At 32.5% G+C, this 25,825-nt stretch overlaps 1 protein-coding gene across 2 annotated transcripts in view; it reads right to left on the reverse strand.

The window, feature by feature from the left end:
- The window catches only part of LOC118186690 (putative phospholipid-transporting ATPase IIB), a 111,176-nt gene that overhangs the window by 37,689 nt on the left and 47,662 nt on the right, over positions 1–25,825 (reverse strand). For both annotated transcript variants that reach the window (XM_035356814.2, XM_035356813.2), the window contains exons 11-16: positions 25,052–25,217; positions 19,336–19,392; positions 17,001–17,276; positions 13,235–13,396; positions 13,024–13,116; positions 1,724–1,807 (exon numbers count right to left, since the gene is read on the reverse strand). In XM_035356814.2, coding sequence (XP_035212705.1) covers positions 1,724–1,807; positions 13,024–13,116; positions 13,235–13,396; positions 17,001–17,276; positions 19,336–19,392; positions 25,052–25,217 — 838 coding nt within the window. The remainder of the gene's footprint in view (positions 1–1,723; positions 1,808–13,023; positions 13,117–13,234; positions 13,397–17,000; positions 17,277–19,335; positions 19,393–25,051; positions 25,218–25,825) is intronic.

The raw sequence follows: 25,825 nt of genomic DNA on the forward strand, positions 1-25,825 counted from the left end.
TATCGTCCTATTATTTATTGTCCACAAATTCCTAGGGAAGCAGTCGTCATATACAAGGACAACATCCTCAACTTAAACCAGATATTTTAGTAGATGGACATAAACTAATAGACCTTAAGGAAAGAAAGTAATGTTTCCTCCAATAATTCCAAGAATGATTTAAGAAGGTTTGTTGATCATTATAACTTTTGATCAAGGAATGTTTAGACCCAAACAGGTCTTCTCCGCATACTCTTGTTACTGGAAGAGAAAATAAAAGTTGAACTAAGAAATGAGCAAGCGTTAGTGGTAAGGGTTCTGAAGAGTTATTATAGGTTATGTGCTTGATTTCTATGAAAACTGTTGATGGTTTTCCTGTGACAGCCCATAATATTCCGTATCATGTTAGGATTGCATTTCCAACCCTACACTGTTATGGGATTCCGAGTCATCTAGGTGTACCCTAACCCACCTACAGGTTTATTCCTCTAGTCTCAAATCACCCTGAATACTTTCTTAAATAATCACTAATATTAAAAATTTCAGGAAGTCGCTCAAATCTTTGATATCCAGTACTTAGCAGACATTAGAAAGATAAGAAAATAAAATTAAAGCTCTCAACATTTGAAGCTAAAACACTATATAGAAATGATATTGTTGCATTTTTCTTCTTCCTTCTGACACCAGTTGTTACGTTATTTTCTTCCTTTACTTTCGTATGGGGTTTTGTGTGGATTTGGAGTGAATAACGACAACACTTGATGAAGTATCAAAACACACTTTATTTAGCCAATATTAATCAGGACAGCTCCAATAACACTTTTTACAGTTGTCGAAGATCTACTATAAACACACTGGAACAATCAGCGACATAGCTTTCAGGTTATCAGGCTATCACGGTGGAGACAGCTTCCTGCAAAGCACCCGACTTTGATTTCCGGAGTACAGCTCCCGAATCTGCTTGGTCGTTCTCGGAACTCCAAGTACTCTCGAGACTCTCCACGCTAATACGTGCGATGCACTCGACGACACACGAGCACAGCTCCCGACTCTTCGGTTCAGTCGTTCCTGGAGCTCAACCCGCTCTCTCAATGATGCAGTAACCGCGATACACTTAACAGACTCCTTCGGTGCACTCGACGACCCCACTTGACACTCGCTGCCTGGCTGTCAACTCGATCGACTCCGCAGGGACTGACTTGCTAAACGAGACACACACTAACTGACTGTGGAGCAGCAGGGTTTATATAGCTTTCAGCTTGTGTTCGGGAACATTCTGGGCTAAACCGGTAAGAATTCGTTCCAGAAAGTTCTCCAACCGTCCATGGTATATCGCCAATTTTGTCACCAAATGGGCAATTTCTCACCAAATATCGCAACCCTAAAACTGCTTTGTGGGGAAGCCATCTTACCGCGCCTGTATATTTCGCAACAATACAGAAAATAAGAAAGAAATGATTTAAAAAAAAAATAAGTAAAATAAAGATAAAAAAGGGATTATAATTACCCTTAGAAAAATAAGGATTTAAATATTTCTCGATTTTCAAATTCCTTTCTTCAAACAGTGTTTTATACATAATTTTAAATTTAATATGAAGATATGTTAAAAATTTTTACTCTGTTATTGATTAAAAAAAGTATTAAGAAAAAACTTTTTTTAAAAATTTTAATATTTAAATCAATAGAAAAAATATAGAACTTCATTAATAATGATTTCAAATAAATGATGAAATTTCTAACTAACCTCAAAATCAGCATACTGTTCTTCAGTAAGAACTTTCTTGGCCACAACAAGAGTTCTAAGTCCTTCTCTAGCCATATTTCCACACTACAGAAGAAAGTGTCAAATAAATATGTTACAAATTAAACTACTGCTAACTTGAAACAAATAACACAACACACATATGATTAGAAACAAGATATTCTCACCTTATATAAAAAAATAACATAGAAAATAATAAAGAGATGCATTTAGTTTAAAAATATGCATTATAATGTTTATACATTATTGACTCATTAACATGATTAATGAAATGTAATTTTATGAATTAGAAATATGTGATTTATTGCACTTAGAAGAATAATCTGAAGTTTTACATTTGCAATGGGCCACATTTTTTAAATATGCAGACATGCTTTCACTTTCTACTCTTTTTTGGTAAAATTATATAACAAGGAAATGTTAAGTAAAACTTATTTAGATTTTACATATTAAAGTTATAACCCATGTCTGCCAGAAATAGCAAGCTTGAAAGCTTACACATGTCATGCAGCAATTCTTGGAATTCAGAGAAATGTGCACAACACATAGCATTTTATTTCTATTATTTGGCTTCCTTCATGTTTCCAGATTTTCCATTTGGCTTGTATGTTTGTTAGCAGAGTTTAGATGAAGACATTTAAGCTTACATACAGATAAGAAAATAAATTCATGATAAACAACAGATACACCTTCTTATTTTACTGCAGCAGGGATTTTCTGCGTTAGGAATAAGGAAACTTTTGTGCATGATAGCATATGCATACTTATTATATTGAAAATTTTATTAACATGTTTCCACTACTTGATGTAAACTATGCTATTTCTACAGAAAAGCAGTTTTGTGAATAAGCAGAAATTAATAATGATTCATCTGTATTTAGTTGCATTAATAGCAAACGAAATTCTGATCGTTTTGTAACACTGTCATTCTCTTATTATTAAAATTTTACTGCTGAAAGTTTAAAGCACATTTAAACTAAAAATAAGGAGTTTTCCATGCCGAAGGCTGTGTTTCCCATAAAATATTTTATTCTAATTCTATATTTAAACTCTAAAAATCATTTTAATTCTCCCACTTCATTAAAAAACTAAACATTTTCCCACAGCAGCTATTTTATGATACGCATGCACACACACACATATACAAAAAACTAGTTCAAGAATATCTCATATACCAAAGGAAAGAAAATGTGTTGTTGTTGTTGCTCATCCCCTTGGTTTAGACTCCTAAACCAAGGGGATGAGCAACAAGGTTTAGGACAACAACTCCAAGGTTTAGGAGTCTTGGTTTAGACTCCTAAACCAAGTCCAAAAGATCATTTATGCATCAGCAAGTTGTAAACAAACTCTCCCTTATTCAACAGTTGCCCCCACAGAGGCACCAATACATTCTATGAAATGAAAAAGAGATGCGATGGCTGAGCAAAGATCTCATTTTCACTGAAGATTAAACTCTTAATATGTCCAGTCCTAAACCTAGATAAAGACGTTTGAGCAGATCTGGGGCAGAAGAACTGCAGGGACAATTGAGGGAACTTTGCAACATTCATATATAATCTTCCAAACGTTATTAACATTGGCGAAAAACAAGGAATGGACTTTCAGAAGCTCATAACTTGGAAAAAGGGGCTGTGAGGAGTTCACTATTTTTTCTAGCAAGCTGATAAACAATTTTATTTCCATAAATACTCAAAGGAAAAGGAATCTACTGCAACCACACAGGGCCAGTCTGAGTCAAAATGATAATTTGGAAACAATATCTTGTTCCAACTTATCCAGGATGTATGGCCAATTCTTCAAGTACTGAATTGCACTTTTGCTACCTGTCAACATCCATACATTGGGTATGCCAGAATCCAAAGTAAGACTCAGAGCGTCTCTTATAGAAATTAATTCCGAGCAAAAATCTGAACTGTGGTCTGGGTTTCTAAGACAATATTTTGACTCCCCTTTACTTGTTGTCAAGAATTTACCACTGCTAGTTCTTCCAGAGTAAGATTTGTTTTCATCAGTATAGATAACCATGGCATGAGAAGGGATGTTATTAATTACATCAAGAGCCAGCTGATGAAGCAACTATGGGTGTTCAAGTCTTCATTAAAAGTTACATCACCAAGAGATGCAGTATGTGTCAATAGATTAAAAAGAGGACAGATTTAAATGTCTGCCAAACCATGCTTCCGCATTAAAGCAAGAGTGCTGTCCTTTTTCAACATCTGTTTATTTGTTCAGTTCGATAAAAAGTTTGATGTTCTGCTACAGGGTCATAAACTCTTAAGCTTGGCCATGTATACTGCAAAGTTTGCTTTTCTTATCAAGGAAAGTGGCTGAAGATCAGCCTTAAAGAGGACAATATGATTGGGACAAGAATTTCTGAGACCAATGATAATTCTGGCTGCATTTAATTGAATTCGCTCTAATATTTTTAAAATTAGTAAGTGCAGCAGCCTGATAAATATGGTAGCCATACTCGAGGACTGGTCAAATGAGTGCAGTGTAGGTAATTTTGAGTTTTAGAATCCGCTCCCCAATCCCTGCCAGATCTTTCTACCTTTCATGCAAGTCTATTAAGATGCTCATGACAACCGATTTCAGGATCCAGAGTAAACCCCAAGTAAGCAGGGTGTCTTGGTAGATTCAAGCAGTTGTCCCTTTAGATAAATCAATGGCTGATAATTGAACAAATAAATGTCTGTTAGTAGTGAAGAGATAGCCGTCTGTTAGTAGTGAAGAGTTTTAGCAGAATTAAAAATCAATTTATGCTCCTCTGCAAAACACTAGATTGTCTACAACGTAGCACTGAGAAAATTTTCCAGTTTACTTAGGTCCGAATCATGGTTCCAAATCACACAATCATCAGCAAATATGCCTATTTGACAAGGGAAGGCCACTTTCTCCATACCTGTCATAAATAATGAAAAGAGAGTAGGACTTAGTATTGATCCCTGTAAAGAAGATACATAAGTTTATAAGCAATTGGGCAATAGTTACCCATATACATATATAGTCAAAAGTCGTTAATCCGGACTCGTCGGGACTTCGGCAATTCCAGATTATAGATCATCAGTTTAAATCTCGTAAGATGGCATGCAGAAATTCTAAATTTAAAAATATGAAACCATAATTTATGAAATAAAGAACAATTATGATCTAAAGGGTAACAAAATTTACAAAAAAAAAAGCTTAATATTTGTTTACTTTATTAAACATTTCTATCAATGTAAGTTGTTTCGTTTTATGTGATAATACTTTCTCTTTAATTCTATAAACAGACATAATTTCTTATTCAGTTACAAAGTTCCGCTGTTCAAGTCCTATAATTGCGGTGTCGAGAATATCTACTAATTTGTCAATCGAAATTGTTTCGTTTTCGGTAACGTCTGTGTCATTTTCTTCACTATCGGAAGCGATATTTTCTGGATCTAAAACCATACTACATATTTCGCTGTCCGTTAATTGATTGATGATTGGTGCATTGTCGTCGCAATGAAAAACTTCTCTTATATCATCTTCATTTATTACCGCTTCTCCACATTTCTTTACAAAATCCAATAACTGAAAAATTTCACCTTTAGTTTGCGATGTCCGAAAACCTTCAAATTCGCCGCTATCATCTTCATCCTCCTCACCATGAAATATGGTAGATGGCCATAAATTATGCCAAGCATTTTTTAACGTACTTGAAGACACATCCTCCCACGATCTTGCGATGCTCCACACGGCAGATTTTATGCTAAAAAATTTCAAAAATTCTTGAACAGTCTTGCCACTGTTCAAGAAATTTAACATAGATTTTAAAAATGCTGTTTTATATTTGCATTTCAGCACGTGCACTATTCCCATATCCATAGGCTGAATGATAGACGTACAATTTGGAGGGAAGAATAACACGGATACATTATCTTTCACTAAAACTTTAAGTGAAGTATGCGCCAAACAGTTATCAACAATCAGAACTATTTTTGAGTCATCAGGTAAACCAACTGAATTCAAATGTCACCGAGCCTCGGGTATAAAATGATTTTCAAACCAATCATTCATCAACACTTGTGTCATCCATGCTCTTTTATTTGCGCGATATATAACAGGGAAAATTGTTACTCCTTTAAATGGTCGAGGTCGTGCATGTTTTCCGATTACGAAAAGTTTGCACTTGTGCGTTCCTGCAGCATTTGCGCACGCTAAAATTGTTAGTCTCGCTTTGGAATCTTTGACACCAGTTGGAGCCTTTTCTGTAGAGGTTGCCAACTTACTTCGCAGTACATATTGCCAGAAAAGACCAGTTTCATCAGCATTGTAAATTTGTTCTGCACATAATTATTCACTAGTAATGAATTCAATGAATTCATCTGCAAATAGTTCAGCAGATTCAGTATCAGCTGAAGATTTTTCACCAGAAATTTTTAATTGTCTTATACCATGGTGATTTTTAAATTTTGTTAACCAACCTGTCGAATATGTGCACTCTCCATTTAAGTTCATTTCTTCATGAAATATTTTGGCTTGAGCCATTACCACTGGACGTGTCAATGGCACGCTGTGATGCTGTCTGACCCATTCAATCATCACTCTGTCATGATCGTCACTTTTAGCATAACGAACCCTTTTTCTGTTACTCACTGCAAGTGGGGTGTCGGAATCCACAAAAAAATCAAAAAGTTCCTTTTTCTTTTTGCTTATGTCATATACAGTTGACTTTCCAATGTTATATTCCTCGCATAACTTTGAGACAGGTATGCCTTTATCCAATTTTTGCAGCAATTCCACTTTTTGTTTGATGGACATGGAAATATACTTTTGTTTTGTAGATCCTTTGGAAATTCCAGCATCGGAAATTCTATTTGACATAATCGAAAGTTCAAGTTTACTTTTATAAAATTGCTCTAACAGTCTGCAAAAAATAATAAGCAGTATCCAATTCGAAAATTAAGAAACAACGCAATCATTAACATTAACTGAAATAGATAATTAGATCATTTTAGTTTACATCGTCCGTTATACATTAAACGCGAAGGCGAAAACGTATTCTGCACCTGCATGCACGCACATGCGCAGTCGTCCTGGTCTTACACGCACGCGTAAAACGGCTGTGCGCATGTGCCAACGCGGCGCATGCGCAGAAACTTTTTAGCTTTGAGGTTCAGATTATAGATCATTCCGGATAATGGGTGTCCGAATTAACGACTCTTGACTGTATATGTAAAATATAAAAAAATATGATGGCTTTGGTTTTCGCAAACACGCAACATTAATTAACTTTCTGCAATTCAAGATCTTCCCCCTAGACCAGTACCTTCTAGAATTTGCTCGCCTATTACGTAACCGCTACTATAAATAACGAATGCGCGCTATTTTGCGTCAGAAGCTTGCCTCTCCTCCTGTGCTATAGATATCGCTGCTGCTTGATCTATCTTTCCCTTGTTAGAAATAGTAATCATGCATAAAGTTTAACTTTAGTCGTACTTGGTTTAAACTACTATTGAATATGTAATTTAGAAAATTTCATATGAAGTAAAGCATGATCTATGGTAAAAATTGAATGAAGATGTACCATTGAAAGCTATGGAATGAAGATGTACCATTAAATCAACTTGCCTCTTCATTTGGATTAGCCTTACTACTCTGCAAAAACCATGCCTGAACACTGATGCCAAGCTTCTCGACTGCTAAAATATATATATATATATATGTGTGTGTGTGTGTGTGTGATATTATATATAATATCACACACACTATAGAGGCTCTCTCTCTCTCTCTCTCTATATATATATATATATAGCCTCTTTATTTGGCTTATAAATAGGAAACTTGATAAGTTCTGAAAATTCTGGACAAGCTGTTTTGATATTTCACTAGAAAGGATCTGTTATTCAAAAAATCAGGAATCCATGGAAGGGCATGACCTTTGATACCAAACTCAGAAAAGCAATTCACCAATAGCTTATTTTTCTAAACTCTGTTGAAAGCTTTGGTAAGATTGACAAAAAAAAAAAAAAAAAAAAAAACAGCCTTAGTAAGTCTGGTAGGCTTCATATTATGTATGGCCCTAACCTTTTTGATGAAGTAGAATATTTGGTTGATTGTATTGTGTTCACTATGGAACCTGTACCATTCCTCAAGCAAGAAGTTATAATACATAAGATGGAAAGTAATTCTCCTCAGAATGATTCTCTCCATTAGTTTACAGGGTGTGCAAACTGAGATCAATTGAGCAATAGTTACCTATACACACAAACACACACACATATATATATTTAGCTTCTTTATTTGGCTTATAAATAAGAATAATAATTGCCGTTTTCCATTGAATGGAGAGTCTACACAGCTTCTATGATAGATTATAAAGATGCAGGAGTCTCTCAGTTGCACATGGTCCAAGATTTGCCAAAAATTATCCCTGAATCCCATCAGGTCCCAGGAATTTCTTAATACTCATTTGTCATATGGCATAATGTAATTCAGAAGAAGTAATACGGCCGTTAAATAATAGGTCGCTGGCTGCCATCTTGCAAGATTTTACCAGATTTCTGGCCTGCCTGCCAAACTTTTTGTCCTTTCTGCTAAAGGTCAACTTGCTCTCTTTAGCATAAAAATGCCCCAGAGCCTCTGCAGCTTCTTGGTCATTTGCAGTGTGAGAACCATTGCTATCAATGATAGAACTTGTGCTTTCCTCCTGAGGTTGCTTTTTATTTAGGTTCTTGGCTAATTTCCAAAATCTAGAATTAGGAGTTTTATAATCTAAGCTTTCATATAAATCCTGCCAGTTTCTCCTCTTAGTAGAATTAAACTTGCATTTGATCTCAGCATTCAGTTTATAAAGTTCAATCCTGGCATCTCTCTTAACATTTATGTCATGGCCCTTCAGCACTTGATCCCTATAGGCCAATAATTTTTATATAGCCTCAGAATCACAAGTGTAAGTCTTCCTTTCTTACATTTATCTCTTGGTATAATATATTTTGCTGCCATAAAGACAGACTTGTTAAAAAAGAACCATTTCTTTTCTAGATCTTCTGAAGTAAGGATCTTCAGAATTCTTTTAATTATGACCTCCTCGAATAATGGCCAGTTAACTCAAAGTTCCACAAAAGATTGTTGTTTCTATAGACCTTAATGTTAAAATCCTATTCAATCAATATGGGGTAGTGATCACTGCCAACACAGTCAACTACTCTCCAGGAGCTATATGGAAATAAGTCTGCACTGGTGATGCTCAAGTCCAGAGCATCAGTAGTATTATAACTGTGGGAACAATATGTATGGGTTCCATTGTTTAAGAACAGAAAAGCCTTATTGTCAGTTAAGTTCTCCAAGTCGTGTCCTCTATGATTAGCCAAGGCACACTCTCAAGCAACGTGTTTGGATTGAAATTGCCAGTAGAAGTGAGAAGTCCTTAAATAGTCCCTCCAAAGCATCCATGTCAAAGTTCTCATTATTAGAGGGATGATACATTTTTATGATGTTAATGATACAGTTTCTTGGAAGGACTTTGATTCGCTGACACTCCAGGCTAGAAATTCGTGCAGTGATGGTGCTAAGCCTTTGATAATACACATCTCTAACTAGAAATATGAGGCCACCACCACCACCTATAGAAGGCCTTTCCTGATGAATTATGTTATAACCCTTAGCTCTTAGCCAGTGTTTTGCTCTTAATTTTGTCACATGGAGAGAAATGATCATTGCTTATAATTTATCATCAAGTTCTACAAGTTTTCAAGCTTAACCCTAGATGCCGTAACACAGAGGCCATTGATGTTGCATTGTAAAATATGAAATTTTCACAATTTTACATCTGGATGCAGACTTAACTTATTTGTCAATCAGTACCTTCTAACTAAATCCTGGTCATGTCTCTGTTTATACAGCGTGACGCGTGAAGCTGTAGTGTAATCAAACAGATGCATCTGATTGATGGCTATGGGCAAGAAGTAGCTTTAATTAGGTGAGGAACCACCAAGGCTGAAGTCTGACTTTCTTTCAAGGTGCCGACTAAGCTTTAGCTGGAAGTAATGGAGTGGCCTTCATGCCCTCAGTAGCCCTACTAGGAGAAAAACTCCCCACGTGCTTCACGCATCCTGTCCAGGAACAGCCTCTTGCCATGATGACGCAACAAAACAAGCCTTTGAGATGGAAAAAAAAAAAAAAAAAAAATGTAGGTATGTGTATACATTACCTATACAGTATACAAAAAGAAACATCTTTAAGAGCTGCTCTCAGCTCCAGAGGACTATGGCTTTCAGTAAAAGTGATTGCCTTACAGATCATGACTACTGATGATGTTTATTATCATTATTTAATAATGATTTCAGAAATACTGATCACTTTTAGTGGTGGTTGTCTCAGGAAATAATTTGCTAAAAAAGATTTTAATATATTTTTATTTGTAACATTAAATGAAATAATATTTAGCTGGACCTTTATAATTCAGAAAGACATAACAATCTATCTTTTCACTGCTCATAAGTAGGATGTTTGCCCATCTATACTGGTGCCTTTGGAAGATCACTTAAATCTGCTAAATGATAAGATTGGCCTTATAGACTAATAAATAAACTAAATATCTAGAGAAAGGAGATTCTGTATTTTTAATATATATCACAGATGAAAGATATATATTTTTTCATATATGAGTCTTCAATAAAAGTAGTCTACTTAAAATAACAACTTCATTAAAACTGATGTTTTGATCTAATAAACCATTTGAATAACAGTAATACTTTATTTATACTTTTTATATTACTCCTATAATTTCTAAAATTATTCAAAGACATAGAAATTTGCTTAACCAAAATGTATAAATGCGTATTTTTATCATTCTTATACTATAACCAAAACAACAATAAGGAAAATGTTTTCGTTTTTATAAATTTTACAAAGTATATCAGCTCTTTTATCCACCTTTAAATAAACATACATATTAATTATTATTGTTATATTAGCCAGGCTATTACTACATTAACCTATATTTTTAAAACAGCCTAAAACTTTCCATTGCATATGTGATCTATGAAGCGATATGATACATATCTCATTCATTAAGCAAATTTTTTAACAATAAATTAATACAGTCAAAAGTCGTTAATCCGGACTCGTCGGGACTTCGGCGATTCTGGATTATCGATTTTTCCAGATTATAGATCATCAGTTTAAATCTGGTAAGATGGCATGCAGAAATTATAAAATTAAAAATATGAAACCGTAATTTATGAATTAAAGAACAATTATGATCTAAAGGGTATAAAAATTTACAAAAAAAAAAAGCTTAATATTTATTTGTTTACTTTATTAAACATTTCTTTCAATGTAAGTTGTTTAAGTTGCTTCATTTTTTACGTGATAATACATTCTCTTTAATTCTTTAAAGAGACATAATTTCTTGTTCAGTTACAAAGTTCCACCATTCAAGTCCTATAATTGCTGTATCGAGAAGACCGAGTAATTTGTCAATTGAAATTTTTTCGTTTTCAATAATCTCTGTTACGTTCTTTGCTATCGGAAGCGAATTATAATGACGAGGAATTTGATTTAAATCATATCAAAGATGGAGTACATTGAGATGAAATACTACATTTAATAAGGAATTATAAGCCAAATAAAATAAAAACATCTGCCCTGAAGATAAGGATAGTGCTGACAGATCAACTTCCAATTTGCGGCGCTGCGCTGTTAAAGATAAACAAAGTTTAGATAAACAAAGGATATGCCTTTATCCATTTTTTGTAGCAATTCCACTTTTTGTTTAATGAACTTCGAAACATACTTTCGCTTTGTAGATCATTTACATATTAATAAATATATATCAGAAATTCTATTTGACATAATCGAAAGTTCAAGCTTACTTTTATAAAATTGCTGTAACAGTCTGCAAAAAATAATAAGCCGGATCCAATTCGAAAATTAAGGAACAACACAATCTGCAACATTAACCGAAATAGATAATTAAATAATTTTAGCTTAGCGTATACCGCCCGTTATACATTAAACGCGCACTAGTAAACGTATTTTGCTCACGCGCACAAGCATATTCTCAGCCGTAAAGGCCTTACGCGCATGCGTTGAAGCTTTGAGGTCCGGATTATAGATCATTCCGGATTATGGGTGTCCGAATTAACGACTTTTGACTGTATTATAATTGGTATTTTACTTAAAATAAGCTGACAAGCACTTAATTAAATTCAAATCTTCCTAAATATAAGGAATAGGGGTACCCTAGCGAAACTGAACTTTTTTTTAAAATTTACTTATTCACAGTTTAAGTACAAACCTTCAATCCCCTTCAAAGTACTCTCCATTTGCATGAATTCTTGAATAATAGCAAGATAACGCAAGAACGTTTGAAATATTTTAGCTTGAAACCTGCTGTGTGGAGCATTGCAGGACTCTGGGAAGATGTGTCCCCAGATACTTTAAAAACTACTTGCCATAATTTATAGCGAGCTACCGTGCTTCATCATGAGGACAATGAAAATGACAGCCGTGAATTTGAAGGTTTTCAGATATCACAAACCAAAAGGTGAAATTTTCCAGTTAATGAACTTTGTAAAGAAATTTGGAAAAGCGTTTATAAATGAAGATGATATAATAGAAGTTTTTAATTTCAATGACAATGCCCCAATCATTAATCAATTATAGGGTAGCGAAATCTGTAGTACGGGTCTAGATCCAGAAAATACCGCTACCAATAGTGAGAAAAGTGACAGAGAGGTTACTGAAAATGCAAAAATTTCGAATGACAAGCTACTTGGAATTTTTGACACAGCAATTATAGGACTTGAACAGTGGAAAGTTGTAAATGAACAAGAAATTTTGTCTGTCTACAGAATTAAAGAGAAAGTATTAGCACAAAAATGAAGCAACTTAAACAACTTACATTGAAAGAAATGTTTAATAAAGTATACAAAAAAATATTAAGCTTTTTTTTTGTGTGTGTGTGTGTGTGTAAATTTCGATATCCTTTATATCCTAAAAATCTTCATTATTTCATAAATCACGATTTCAGATTTTTAATTTTATAATTTCTAAATGCTATCTTACTAGATTTAAACTGATGATCTAATAACCCGGAAAAATCCTAAATCTAGAATGGCGGAAGTCCCGATCTCAGACATTGTACTGTATATGAAAAAGTTGACAGAAATCTCATGAATCTCATGTACATATGCAGTCAAGTCTAAAGAAGGTATAATTTCAATGAAACAGAAATTTAAGAAACACATGTTTATTATCAGTCAGATTTTACAAAACTTCCAGATTAAAATTTTATATAATTAAAAAATTACTTCTTCATCCAGCCAGTCATTATACTGAACAATAGAAGACATCACTACATCGGCACCTTTCATAAAAAATATTATATCCCCTGTGTTTTCTTCCTAAGAAATTCATCAACAAATGTAAATAAAATAGCCACAAATAATTGTAAATACCATATTTATTATTCTGTTTCAATAATACTAGTTTTAAGAATAAATAACAGAAAAAATTGTATACCTTCACTATAATTCCCATTCTTTTAGTTTCAGAAGTAAATGGAAATATCTGCAAAACTGTATAATTCAAATACTGCTTATGAGCTGTTCTTAGTTTCATGCTTGTAAGATCTCTATGTATTAAGGCGAGGCCAACACTTTCAGTCCAAGCTACCAAAGCAACCTATATATAGGTCGATGGATAACATTTTAGAAATATTCAAAACTCAAAAATAAATTTCATATATAAATACTGCAGTAGAACCTCAGATCATGAATGCTCCTCTTCATGAACAATTTGGTTCATGCACAAACTATCTAAATAAAATGGATCTCATATGATAAACGGTGTCTAGAGTTATGAACACTGAAGTCAACAACAAATGATTTTTCAAACATGTTTTAAACTAACTTACATCAATACAATTAATACTCGGGAACTTCTGGAAAAATTATTTTAATATTTTCCATTGCTTAAATCTCAATAACAAAGCCTGGAAGCAAATGTATTAAAGGATAATCAATATGGCTTGGAGGAAATTATGACAAAATTGTATTGCAGGCAGAAACTTGAAAGGTTTTTGAAACCCAGGATTTTTTTGTTATTTATGATACTGCCTTTACAAAAACAACAGCGAGCTGGGAAATTAACAATGAATATGTTGAGGATTTAAAAAAAACTCATTAACCATCTGGTTATTACAATATACAGGGGTTGGACAAAAGTATGTAAACACCACATAAAATGAGGGTTTAAACTGAAATGTTTATTCTTGCAAAAGCTGTTGGTGGTGTTGATGTATTTGCTCACTAACACCACCTGTACAATATCCTCAATACATTGCAAGTATCATTAGTTATCGAGACTGTGCAGTTGTGAGTGCATCATGTCACAGCTAAATGAATCCAATCATGGGTTAATTCTTGGGGCTCGTATGGTGGGTGCTTCCATAACCAAGGTAGCTGAAGTATTTGTTGTTTTAAGAGGCACAGTATCTAAGATTTTTAACTCATTTAGGAAAACCGGAAAAACTGCATCCCTAAATTACATTGTGGATGAAAATGTGTGTTGAGTTATGACAGACGAACACTGAACAGAATTGTGATGAAAAATAAGAGGATTATAACCACAAAAGTGACTGCTGAACTGAATGTTGCATTTGCAAATCTTGCAGTACCAAAACGATATGAAGGGAGCTCCATAAGAAGCATATTTTTGAGAGAGCTGCAATTCAAAAGCCTCTCAACAGTGATCAAAATGCCAGTAAGAGGAGAAAGTCATAAAACCTGGACTGTACAGCAATAGAAGATTGTCATTTGGATGGATGAGACTTGCTTCGCACTGTTGCCCACTTCTGGCCAAGTTTACCATCTACTGGCCACTGTCATTATTGTGCAAGGTCATACTACTACCAAGGATTATGTGATCATTTTGTCTGATCATGTCCACCCCATGGTACAAATTTTGTTCCCCAATGGTGATGCAGTATTCCAAGACAGCAGAGCTCCTGTTCACTCAGTTCACATCATCCAAGACTGGTTTTCTGAGCACAAGGAAAAATTTTCACATCTACCATGGCCACCACAGATATCAATATTGAGCCTTTGTAGGCTATTTTTGGAGTGAAAGTGTTACTGCTATCCACTGGCATTATCATTAACAAAATTTGCAAATATTTTACAGGATGGATATTACAAGGTTCCCTTGCAGAGCAAACAAGACCTCTATTTATCTATTTCGAGAAGACTGCAAGCTGTTTTGAATGTCAATAGTTTTTCTACACCATATTAGTCCAGCAATATGTTTTTATTTCAGTGTTTCCATATTTTTGTACAACTCCTGTATGTAGTTACAACATATGATTAATGCACATATATATAAGAATTACAAAACATATTCACACAGCATTTATAGTACACTGAATAGTCCAGAAATGACATTAAATGCACTACACTGATAAACAAGTACATATACATATACATCACAATAAATTAAAAACTGAAAATCCTAAAATAAAAAATTCAAACCCTTTTTTTTTTAAAGCTGCATCAAAAATATTTATTATCAATACTAGAAAAGATCTAAACCCAATAAAGAGGAGGAGATGAGGGTATAAATAAATGCTGTAGGATGAAAGGAAAATCAAAAACTGAACAAATCTTAAAATAGGAGATGGGATTTACAGATGAAAAGTAGTAACTGGCAAAAATTTATTTCCTTACTGTTTTTAAACCAAAATTCGGATCAGTTAATGACTTGATGTACATCTATTAAATAAAGAGAGAAAGAAAAAATATTGCCTTTTCAAAATGCCTTTGTGGTGAACAATAACATCTCTAGTAAAGAACAGTTTGCCTTTTTATCAAGTATAGGAAACTTTGTTTTCTTACCCCACTCACTGCATATTTTTTTGATCAAAATAGGTTCAAAAATTGCGTATTTAATTAATTACATATTTCAAATCTACATATATGTTAGAGTTAAAATATATAAAAAATTTTTTGTAAAAGAGTTTTTTTTAATATAGAATTAGATCATAGAAAAAGGTTATCAGAATACTGAAATTGAAGAATAATGATATAAAAGGAAAATTTTGAAAATTAATATTGGTTAAATTATGATTTATTTTATAAAATACAAAGGTAAACCTTATATACTAAATGAAAATATTTGCATAATGTAATATTTTGCATATCAATTTTGCACTACTGTCGAACGTTTTCAACAGAAACTGAATTTTCAGATTCATCACTATCTGCAGAGGAATCCGAGAAATTCGCATCAGTTTCGCTATAACTATCTTCAATATACTTGAAATCAGAGTCAAAACTACTATCAGTGTTGGAACTATCATCAGGAAATAGGTTATATCACTCGCGAAATGCTTCTTGCCAGATATCTTTGAACTCTGATATCTTTGAAGATATTTTATATCTGATATCTTTTGATATCTTTGAAGCGCATGCAAAATGCTACATTACGTATTCTTGTACATTTGGCAGAAATGTGGACAACCAACGCCATCTGTTAGCCCACATCTAAATAAACAATTAAATATCACAGAAAAGCTGAAAGAAAACCTTGAACGGGGAAAGAGCGGGTTGCACAGTTAAATAGACGGCAAAAATTTATCTCCGCAGAAGTGGAAATCACGGGATGTGCAGTGAGAGGGTTAATATAGACTAAATCTAAATATTATGTATATCAAGCAGGTTGCACAGTTAAATAGATGGCAAAAATTTATCCCTGCGGAAAAATCATGGGTTGCGCAAATTCTGCTACTTCTACGTTGCCCGTGGAAATCGCGGGATGTGCAGCAAGAGGGTTGATATAGACTAAATCTAAATATTATGTATATCTAAAGACTTTTCTGCCTCACAGCTAATTGTTTTCAGTTTGAAAATGTAATATTTAATGTTGAAACATTATGTATAAACCTGTATAATTAGCATTATATAAAAATCATGCAACAAGGATTAATTTCTGAAATGATGAAGTTTACAGAGATTTAAAAGATGTTAAAATTTTTAAGACAGGAAGGAGAAACAACCAAATTAAGTAGCAGACTTAATGGGCTATTAAATATTACAGTTAGAATTTTATTTCATACATTGTAAGAAATTTAACTTATATAATGCAAACATTTTACAATTTCTTATGAAAGTAATTCCTAATCGATTTAACTAAAATATATAATTCTTAAACATTTACAATGTTTCAACATCTTTTTAAAAGTTTTGCATTCTTAAAATTACTCAAGTTAACATTAAAAGTACTTAATACGTACTTCATCTGGACTAGATGCTTGGTACACAAAAGATTGCTTACAATCTTGATCAAGTTCAGCAGAATCAGTCCCATTTGATGCCATATTTTCTAAACAAATAGAATCATCTTCATATACAGGTGTTACATTATGACAAAGTGCTAAAGCTCTTACAGCTTCCTGAACTCTAGTCACAATTGTTCTCCTCATTTTGGGAAGAGCAAGTTTAGCAGGAGATTGATCTGAAGATGAACTAGGAGGAGGTGGTGCATATGCTGTTTTTAAATGTGATGCAACCTAAAAATAGGCAACTAACTTTATTAATATACATCACAGAATCAACTGAAAATGAAAATAAAAGTGAGTTTGAGAACATTACATATCTAAATACAGCTAGCAGATTACCAATGAAAAACTTTTTGTTATTCTGGTAATAATTAAAAATACAAATCATGAAATAATAACCATTCTGGTAATATGTAAATTTATAAAGAAACTTTTTCCTTAGAAATTGTTTGCATGTAATATAAAATATACTTAGAGCTAGGACATTTCAACTTAAAAAATCTTACAAGCACAACATAATTAACAACCACACCAAAATAACTGAAAATAATTACGTGCAGAAATGCATACATTGATAGCTCCAATAAAGTATCCATCCAGTAAAATACCCATTCATTAGATGTGAATTTGACACATAAGGGATTCAGAGTTCATTTTGCACGTCTATAAATTTCATTATTAAAAATAGTCATAGACCATGAATGAGTTTAAAGAATCTGATGATTGTAAAACCAAAAGAAATATAAAATTTGATATGAATTTATGATTTGGTTTGGAAATATACTAAAAGAGAGGAAAATTACATAGTTACTTAATCATCAAGTTACTACATAAATAATGCATAAAAACTTATTAATAAAAGGTATTCCTTAAAATTATGTAATGATGTTTGGAATAATGCATACACAATTTAAAAAAAACAACAAATAAATACCTATTTACATACATGGAAAGCCAGAAATCATGCAATATTTGCTAAGTAGACAAGAAATTTTAAGGGGATTTAGTAATCTAATATTAAAACATTTTTATGACTTCTAGTTTACAATACAATTTAAAAAAAGGGGGAAGGGATAAAATTTTATTTCTATTTTATAAACTACTTCAGGAAATGCACCTCAGAGTTTTTTTAAAAACTTTGTGAATTTCAGAGAAAATAATTAAAATAAATTTTAAAATACTCTACTGCATGCATGATATTTTTTTTTTTTTTTCTCTTTTACATTAACTGCTTGATTACATCAGAACATAACACAGCTAGAACAGTAATCACAACTGGATATTTATAATATATATATATGCAAGATATAACAAGATATGATAGCTGTTTAAAAAAATAATAATAATTGGCGACCTCAAAAGTAACATTCTAAATTTGGTAATCTGCCCCTGAATTCATCTCTTCTCACAGGTTCCAGATTTTTCTATCTTACGTAATGTTTAAATGCAGATACCTCTTCTCCAATCAAATTGATTGTAAACCAAAACTGTGAACTGTAACTTTCCGCCTCCCAACCTTTTTCTCTGAAAGTACTATAACTCTTTCCCTTTTCCACATAAGCTCTCCTTCCGGCAAGATGCTTTTTACGTACGCTGCTGCTGCTTACTTGCTTAAAATGACGTTGTACTTCAAAATGCAACTTACTGTATTCAAATATAATTAGGAAACATCTTGTCTGAAAAAAAAATGATTTGATAGACGTAAAAAAAATAAAGATTGTGATTTTTCAAGATACATTGTGCTAAATTGCATCATCATGCTTTCCACTCTGCCACACTACAGTCTTCTCGGTCATCTACGCAGTATTGTAAGCTGTTAAAAGTTCCACTGTTTTCATCTATGCATTTTAAAATCATTACATATATGTACAAATATATATATATATGACATACGATACAGCTGGATGTTTCACATATCATACATATTTATATTAGTTTAACATCCAAGCACTGTATGTTAAAATACCAAATATGCTTTTATAAATAATTACGCAATAGAGATACATTTAATGCATTATTACAATTATTAGTATAATTCAGTATAACTTGACAACTGCAGTTTCATAAATAAAAAGAAAAAGAAGGAGAGGACACATCTGAAATTGTTACCACTTACTGTTCAAAATGACAAATGTGCCTTCACTACATTTAAGCTCATAAAATGCTTTTAATCTGTCAATAAAATATTCATGAAAGCTCTGTTTTTCAAAACTATTTAGATATGCATGAAAGAATTTGAGAATATTATCTAGTAGAATAATTTTTGCAAATACAAAAATTCTTAATTTACCTCATCAAAAGAATCTGATCCATATGCCACTGTCCCCAAATGAAGCTTTTTAAACACCTATTAAGAAAACCAAAAATCATTTAAAACAATCCTATGGTTCTGAACAAATTACATTTATTTTAATGTAATTTGTTAATTATCATAAAACATTTATCATTTATTTGCTTATCATTTGATAAATAATGAATTATCATAAAATAAATTTTTATTACAATAGATGAAATCTGCACATATTTTGAATGATTTTAGATTTTTAAAGGGGGAAGGGAACCTAAGAATTCCCAAAAGAATTATTTGGCAACAAAAATTCTAAACCTAAATGATCACGTGATATAGTTAAATATGATCATCTTTAAAATTAATTCATGTAAACAAATTCCTTTTCCAAACACTTTCCATAATATTCTTATTATGAATTTACAAAATATTACAAAAATCATGAAATTAATAAAATAACATTATTTACAATAAAAACAAACTGCCAAGTACTGTTTTTACTGTGATATTGCTAAAAGTTGGCTTTGCAAGTCCAATTTGATTACTTAACGCATTCCCTTCTGGAAACATCACTATATACAGTACAAAGTCCGTAATCCGGACTCGTCGGGACTTCGGCGATTCCGGATTATAGATCATCAATTTAAATCTGGTAAGATGGCATACAGAAATTATACAATTACAAACATGAAACCATAATTTATGAAATAAAGAGCAATTATGATCTAAAGGGTATCAAAATTTACAAAACAAAAAAGGCTTAATATTTGTTTACATTATTAAACATTTGTTTCAATGTAAGTTGTTTAAGTTGCTTCGTTTTTTGTGCTAATACTTTCTCTTTAATTCTATAAACAGATATAATTCTTTGTTCAGTTACAAAGTTCCACTGTTCAAGGTCCTGTAATTGCTGTGTCGAGAATATCGACTAATTTGTCAATTGAAATTTTTTCATTTTCAATAACCTCTCTGTCACTTTCTATCAGAAACACACATGGGTAAATGCTTTAAGGCACCGAAGTTCTCTTGATTCTAGAACAGAAGTTGAATTGTCAGTAACTGGTCAATTATCAGGTACAAACATTCCTCCTCCTAGATCAGAAGAAATTAGGCAAAGCAGACAGTTAAAAAATTTCATATTCACCGATTCTCCCAATAGTAGAGAATCCATTGCCATTACAATTGGAACAGATTTTTACTATTGGCTGGTGACTATAAGGATGAAAAGATGACAATAATGTTTAACTTTCAATGTAATTCTGAGGTAAGAATTTATTTCTGAACAAGTAACAACATTTTGGGACTTCCATAATTCAGGACTTGTTGATAAGAAGGAAAACTTGGATTTAACTGAAAAATATTTTGAATCAAATATAATGTATAAAAATTCCCACTACAAAGTTAGATTGCCTTGGAAATATGACACATAAAATCTATATGATAATAACGAAATTGCAGAAATAAGATTCAAATGACTTGAAAAAAAGATTTGAAAAAAATTCTTAAATCTTATTCGAAATCTTGTTAAGATTCTGGTTCAATCCAATATCTTTCACTGCATATATAAGATTAAAAAAAAAAAAGATTAAAAAAAATCTTAATCTATTTTTTGAAAACACAAATGTATTAGAAATCACTTAAAGCAAAATATCATCTAATCAGTTACAGAGGTTGCCCATGATGAAGATGTAATGTCTTATTTACCATACTGGGAAGTTATACATGAGGATCGAACTACAAGCAAACTATATATAATTTATAATGTGATATCATATCCCTCAGGCTCCATTTCTTTAAATAGCTGTCTATATGGTGGGCCAAATTTATACTCGAAAATATTCGAAATCTTGTTAAGATTCTGGTTCAATCCAATATCTTTCCCTGCATATATAAAGCAAGCCTTTCTACAGACTGTCATACATGAAAGAAAGGGTAGCCTCACTAAAATCTCTTACTTAGCTGAAGTTATAATTAATGGAGGCACTGTTATCAGCCACATTAGACTACAATATTCTGAGAGTATTGAAACTGAAAATCCCATGCTGTTTTCGGAGACTCAACAATTACTTATTTTTGGATCCCCAAACAGCCTGAAACCTTAAAAGTCTTTGTCAAGAATCATTTTGAAGAAAGCCAAAAATTGCGGTTATCTCAAGACTAACATTACTGCCAAAGGTGTTGACAAACCTGCATATCTCTTATCTCGGTAGAATGAAGATTGCAAAGTTAATAAACAAACCCATTGGACATAAGGGTTTTCATATTCATGGAATCTCTGTATCCACCTGGCTATTTGACCTTTTGAAATTTAAAATCCTGGTCAATGATGCATGATCCATGTAAAGCAGGAATTTTCTGCCATACAGACAATGATGGAAATGTTCTATGGCTTTAACTATGGCAAACAACACATTCCTGATGACACAGAAATTCCTCTCCGGTTTAGAAAGGCAGTTGCTCCAGTAGGCCACAACATGTCCTTGGCCGTTTATTTCTTGGGACAGAACAGCACTCACTCCTTTCATTGCTCACATTCGTGTCGAGAATAAATGGTCTGTCGAGCTGAGAATATGTCAGAATTGGAGCAGATAATAAAGCTTCCTTCAGGTTCTTAAATGCATCCCCACATTCCTTTGTCTATAAAAACTCTTGCTTGGTCTCTGTCAGCTTGTGAAGAGGTCTTGCATTGGAAGAAACATCCTTCACGAAACTCTTACAGCAGTTCCAAAGCCCTAGGAAACTTCTCAGCAGATGAACATTTTCAAGGAATCTCCAGCCTTTAAGTGCTGACACTTTTTCAATATCCGTACACACAGCTTTAGCAGAGATGACATATCCAAGGTAAGTCTTCCTGTCTGAATAATTTTACATTTAGAAGGACTTAACTTTAGATTGGCTTCAAAATGTTCTTCAAAACTCTTTCCAGCAATGATGATGTCATCCAGGTATATCAGAGAGGCTTCGTAGAAAAGACATCTCAACACAGTCTCCATGAGACGTTCGCATGTTGCCGGCACATTACATAGTCCAAACAGCATCAGCGATAAAGTCCTTGTCCAATAGTAAATGCTGTCTTTTCTCCGTCATCAAGATGTATCTCTACCTGCAATATTGACTTTTAAACCACTTGTTTCCAGAAAGAGTGTCAAGAATATCATCAGTTCTAGGAAGAGGGTAACTGTCGTTCTTCGTAACCTAATTCAACTGGCGATAGTAAACGTAAAATCTAGTTGAACCACCTTTCTGACCAGGATGCTGGAAGATGCCCATGGACTTGCTGAAGGCTCGATGACATTGCTTTCTTGCATGTTCTTTGAAATGTTCCTAACTCTTCCTGATTAGTGATCATTAGAAATCTTGGATGTTGCTGAATTGGTAGATGAATCCTGGTATCAATTCTTTGTTGTGTCAAACTTGTTCAACCCATGTCAGAAGATGAGTGGAAGAAAACATCTTGAAGTTCTTGAATGACACATTCGGCAGCACTCACCTTTTCATTGTTTAATTGCACATTCTGCAATAACTCCGATATAACGTTCTCTGAAGACATGGATTCTCAGACATTACTGTTTTGTCTAACACTGGTCACTGGAGTACATGCTGCAAACATTTCACTATTCTTATTAACTCTCGCCTTGTCAGTTACACTGGTTGCTCTCACTCCTTTCGGGCTGTTACGGTTCTTGCAATATTCTATGATGCCGTAGAAGAAATTTCTATTTTCGGCTATGGATCCAGGAAGTTAAAATTCTGTTCTTGGTGGTATTGCAATTTGTGATCACTATTACCAAATATTTTTGATTAATGAGACAATGGATAATACATAATTTCAATTATTCACATCAAATTTTTCCCCTTTCTGCATTTTGTCATTTCTAGTTAGATAATTTTAAATCATTTGAATTAATAAATAGTGTACAGTGCTACATAAATTCAGTTGCATATTTTTTTTTTTTTTTTTTTTTTTTTTAAATAGAGGCTCAACTACCTAAAAAGATAAGTTTCTCCAAGCATTAAGATAAAATTTATTTACAGTCTTTGTTTCAAGTATAATATATAAACAGAAAATGGAGAATTAATCATTTATAGTGAGACAGCATATATATTATATTACTTTATAAATCAAACAAGCATCATTACACACAGCTTTATATCCCCATATACATAATTTAAAAAAGCCTCAGCAATTATTTCAGGATCTTGTACAGAATTGAAGACAGTATGTAGGCTGAAATTGAAGATAATTTAACAAATAACAATTCACATACTTTCCTATTTTCAGCTCAAGAAAGAGTAAAAATTCTAATGCTATGTTTGAATAAAATGGCGAATATACAGAGAAACTGTCAGATTACTTTTCATGGACTGAAAATGAGTTAAAAGTGACCAAAAAATTCAAAGACTACTTCCAAATATGTACATACACACATCACGGAGAGCCTAAATATTCAGCAATTTTCTGTTACCTGGGTACCAACCAATCACCAAATGCAGTAACCTATTTATATCACATCACGAACAACTATGCAATGATAATAATGTGAATAAGTGGGAAGAATGAACATCAAGCCAGGAACTTTTAGATTTTCGGTTGTTTAAAGCATGGATTGACATTTGTCAGACCATCTGCAAGTTAACTATAAACAGAATTTCATTGATTCTAATACATCTGCTATGTGCAAAACAGTGAAATAAATATCAGATCAGCACTGGCTATCAGCATCATGACTGCTACTTCATTGACATCATATGTGGCTAGTGCATGAAAAGACTTAATTGTTTTTGACAATATTAAATAAAATCAGCAGTAATGACTCTTGTGTAACCTGAAATTAAACCAGTAATATCTATTTTGTATTTTTTATTTGCAATATTATTTTCTATTTTTCTGGATTTAATGAAATAGTTATCGTTTTATGGAGTTTTACATATCATTACGGCTGCTATCTAGTGGATTTCATGCTGTTTATGTTTGCCATTAATTGGTGCACTGCTAACAATATATATATATATATATTTTATATTATATCCTAGGAACAGTATTATGAGGAAAACCACTTACAGAAGATACCAATATTACTTTTAGGATTTAATCATACATTTATTCTGATAAGTGTTTCTCCCTATCTATTTTATTTATTTATTTTTCTGAAGGTACATTTCCCTAAAATATATTAATTTGCAGTCTGACTAATGAAGATGCAATAGGATTACAAAAGCACAATGTGGTATTTGGAAATCTGCAGCATCCAAACAGCATTCTCGTATGTTATCCCTGCTTGTGGCCACATTCCTTATATTATACAGTTAAATTTACTGTAATAAGAGTTTGCATTTTGTGCAGTTTAATTACAGAACATTTTCTTGCATGAGAAGTTATTATTTTCCCTTCATTTGTGCTTCTACAAATATGTTACAATAAAAACATTTTTTTAATCTTCAAGTTTTATTTACTTATTTATTTTTAATAGAATCTCTGCAACCTATATTCTTCATACAATTAAATGTACAGATTATCACTGTGCCAATGTATTTCAATTTTATACAAGAGAAAATGACAGCTGTGAAATAAAGATTGCAAATCTGAAACATTTTTAAAATTGGAATGTTTTAGTTTAGCATCCACAAAAAAAAGCTCTAAGTTAATACCAGTATTTGGCATTTAAATATTTATTTCTTATATATACACACACACACATATATATAGGCAATTACTTACCATTTCATTTTTTGTTAAAGTTCCAGTTTTATCTGATAATAAGAAAACTAATCTGCCCAGTTCTTCAGGAATAGTTGTACTTCTCACAACAGTGCCAGGTATTTCCTTGTCTTTTTGAATCATCCAGGAATAAACCATTTTTCCCATGTCCAAATTGACTCTTAAACTGCATTAAAAAATATTGTTACATTTTTAATGCTATATTATGTACACTCAATTATTTAAGATAAATATTTTATAAATCTAAATATAACATAGCATGAAATGGCTGTAGTAATATCATGGTTTAGTCTTTAATAATATACATATAATGTATATGTGATATTGTGGAAATTGAATACTGACGTAAAAGCTGCTACCAGAAATTTCAGCTAGCCTCAAGATATGGCAAAAATAAATGTCTGTTATGATCATTCAACTATGTTCTATTTACAATCTTACTTTAGCCATGTATTCAATTTTTTTCTATTACTGCTCTCAACTTTGTTGTATGTTTTCTGCATTTGTAATTTTCTTAATGGGTCTTTGGTATTTATAAATAATGAAACTAAGGCTATCCATTTTTTACAAATCCCAAAATAATGGAGAATAGACAAGACTGTTTTAGTTTCCAACAACACTGAGAGAAATGTACAATGGAAATGCAAGTGCAGTTGGTAAGAATGAAAATGGAAACTGCTTTGAAAGTAATCAGATCACATTTGCAATAGCCATATAACTTATTTACAGCTGATGAAAAAAGTATCAGGCAAACTTTGATAGATAATACTGCCA

Source organism: Stegodyphus dumicola, chromosome 7, assembly GCF_044657685.1.
Source record: "Stegodyphus dumicola isolate Sdum_Otavi_A_Nest chromosome 7, ASM4465768v1".
Taxonomy (NCBI): domain Eukaryota; kingdom Metazoa; phylum Arthropoda; class Arachnida; order Araneae; family Eresidae; genus Stegodyphus; species Stegodyphus dumicola.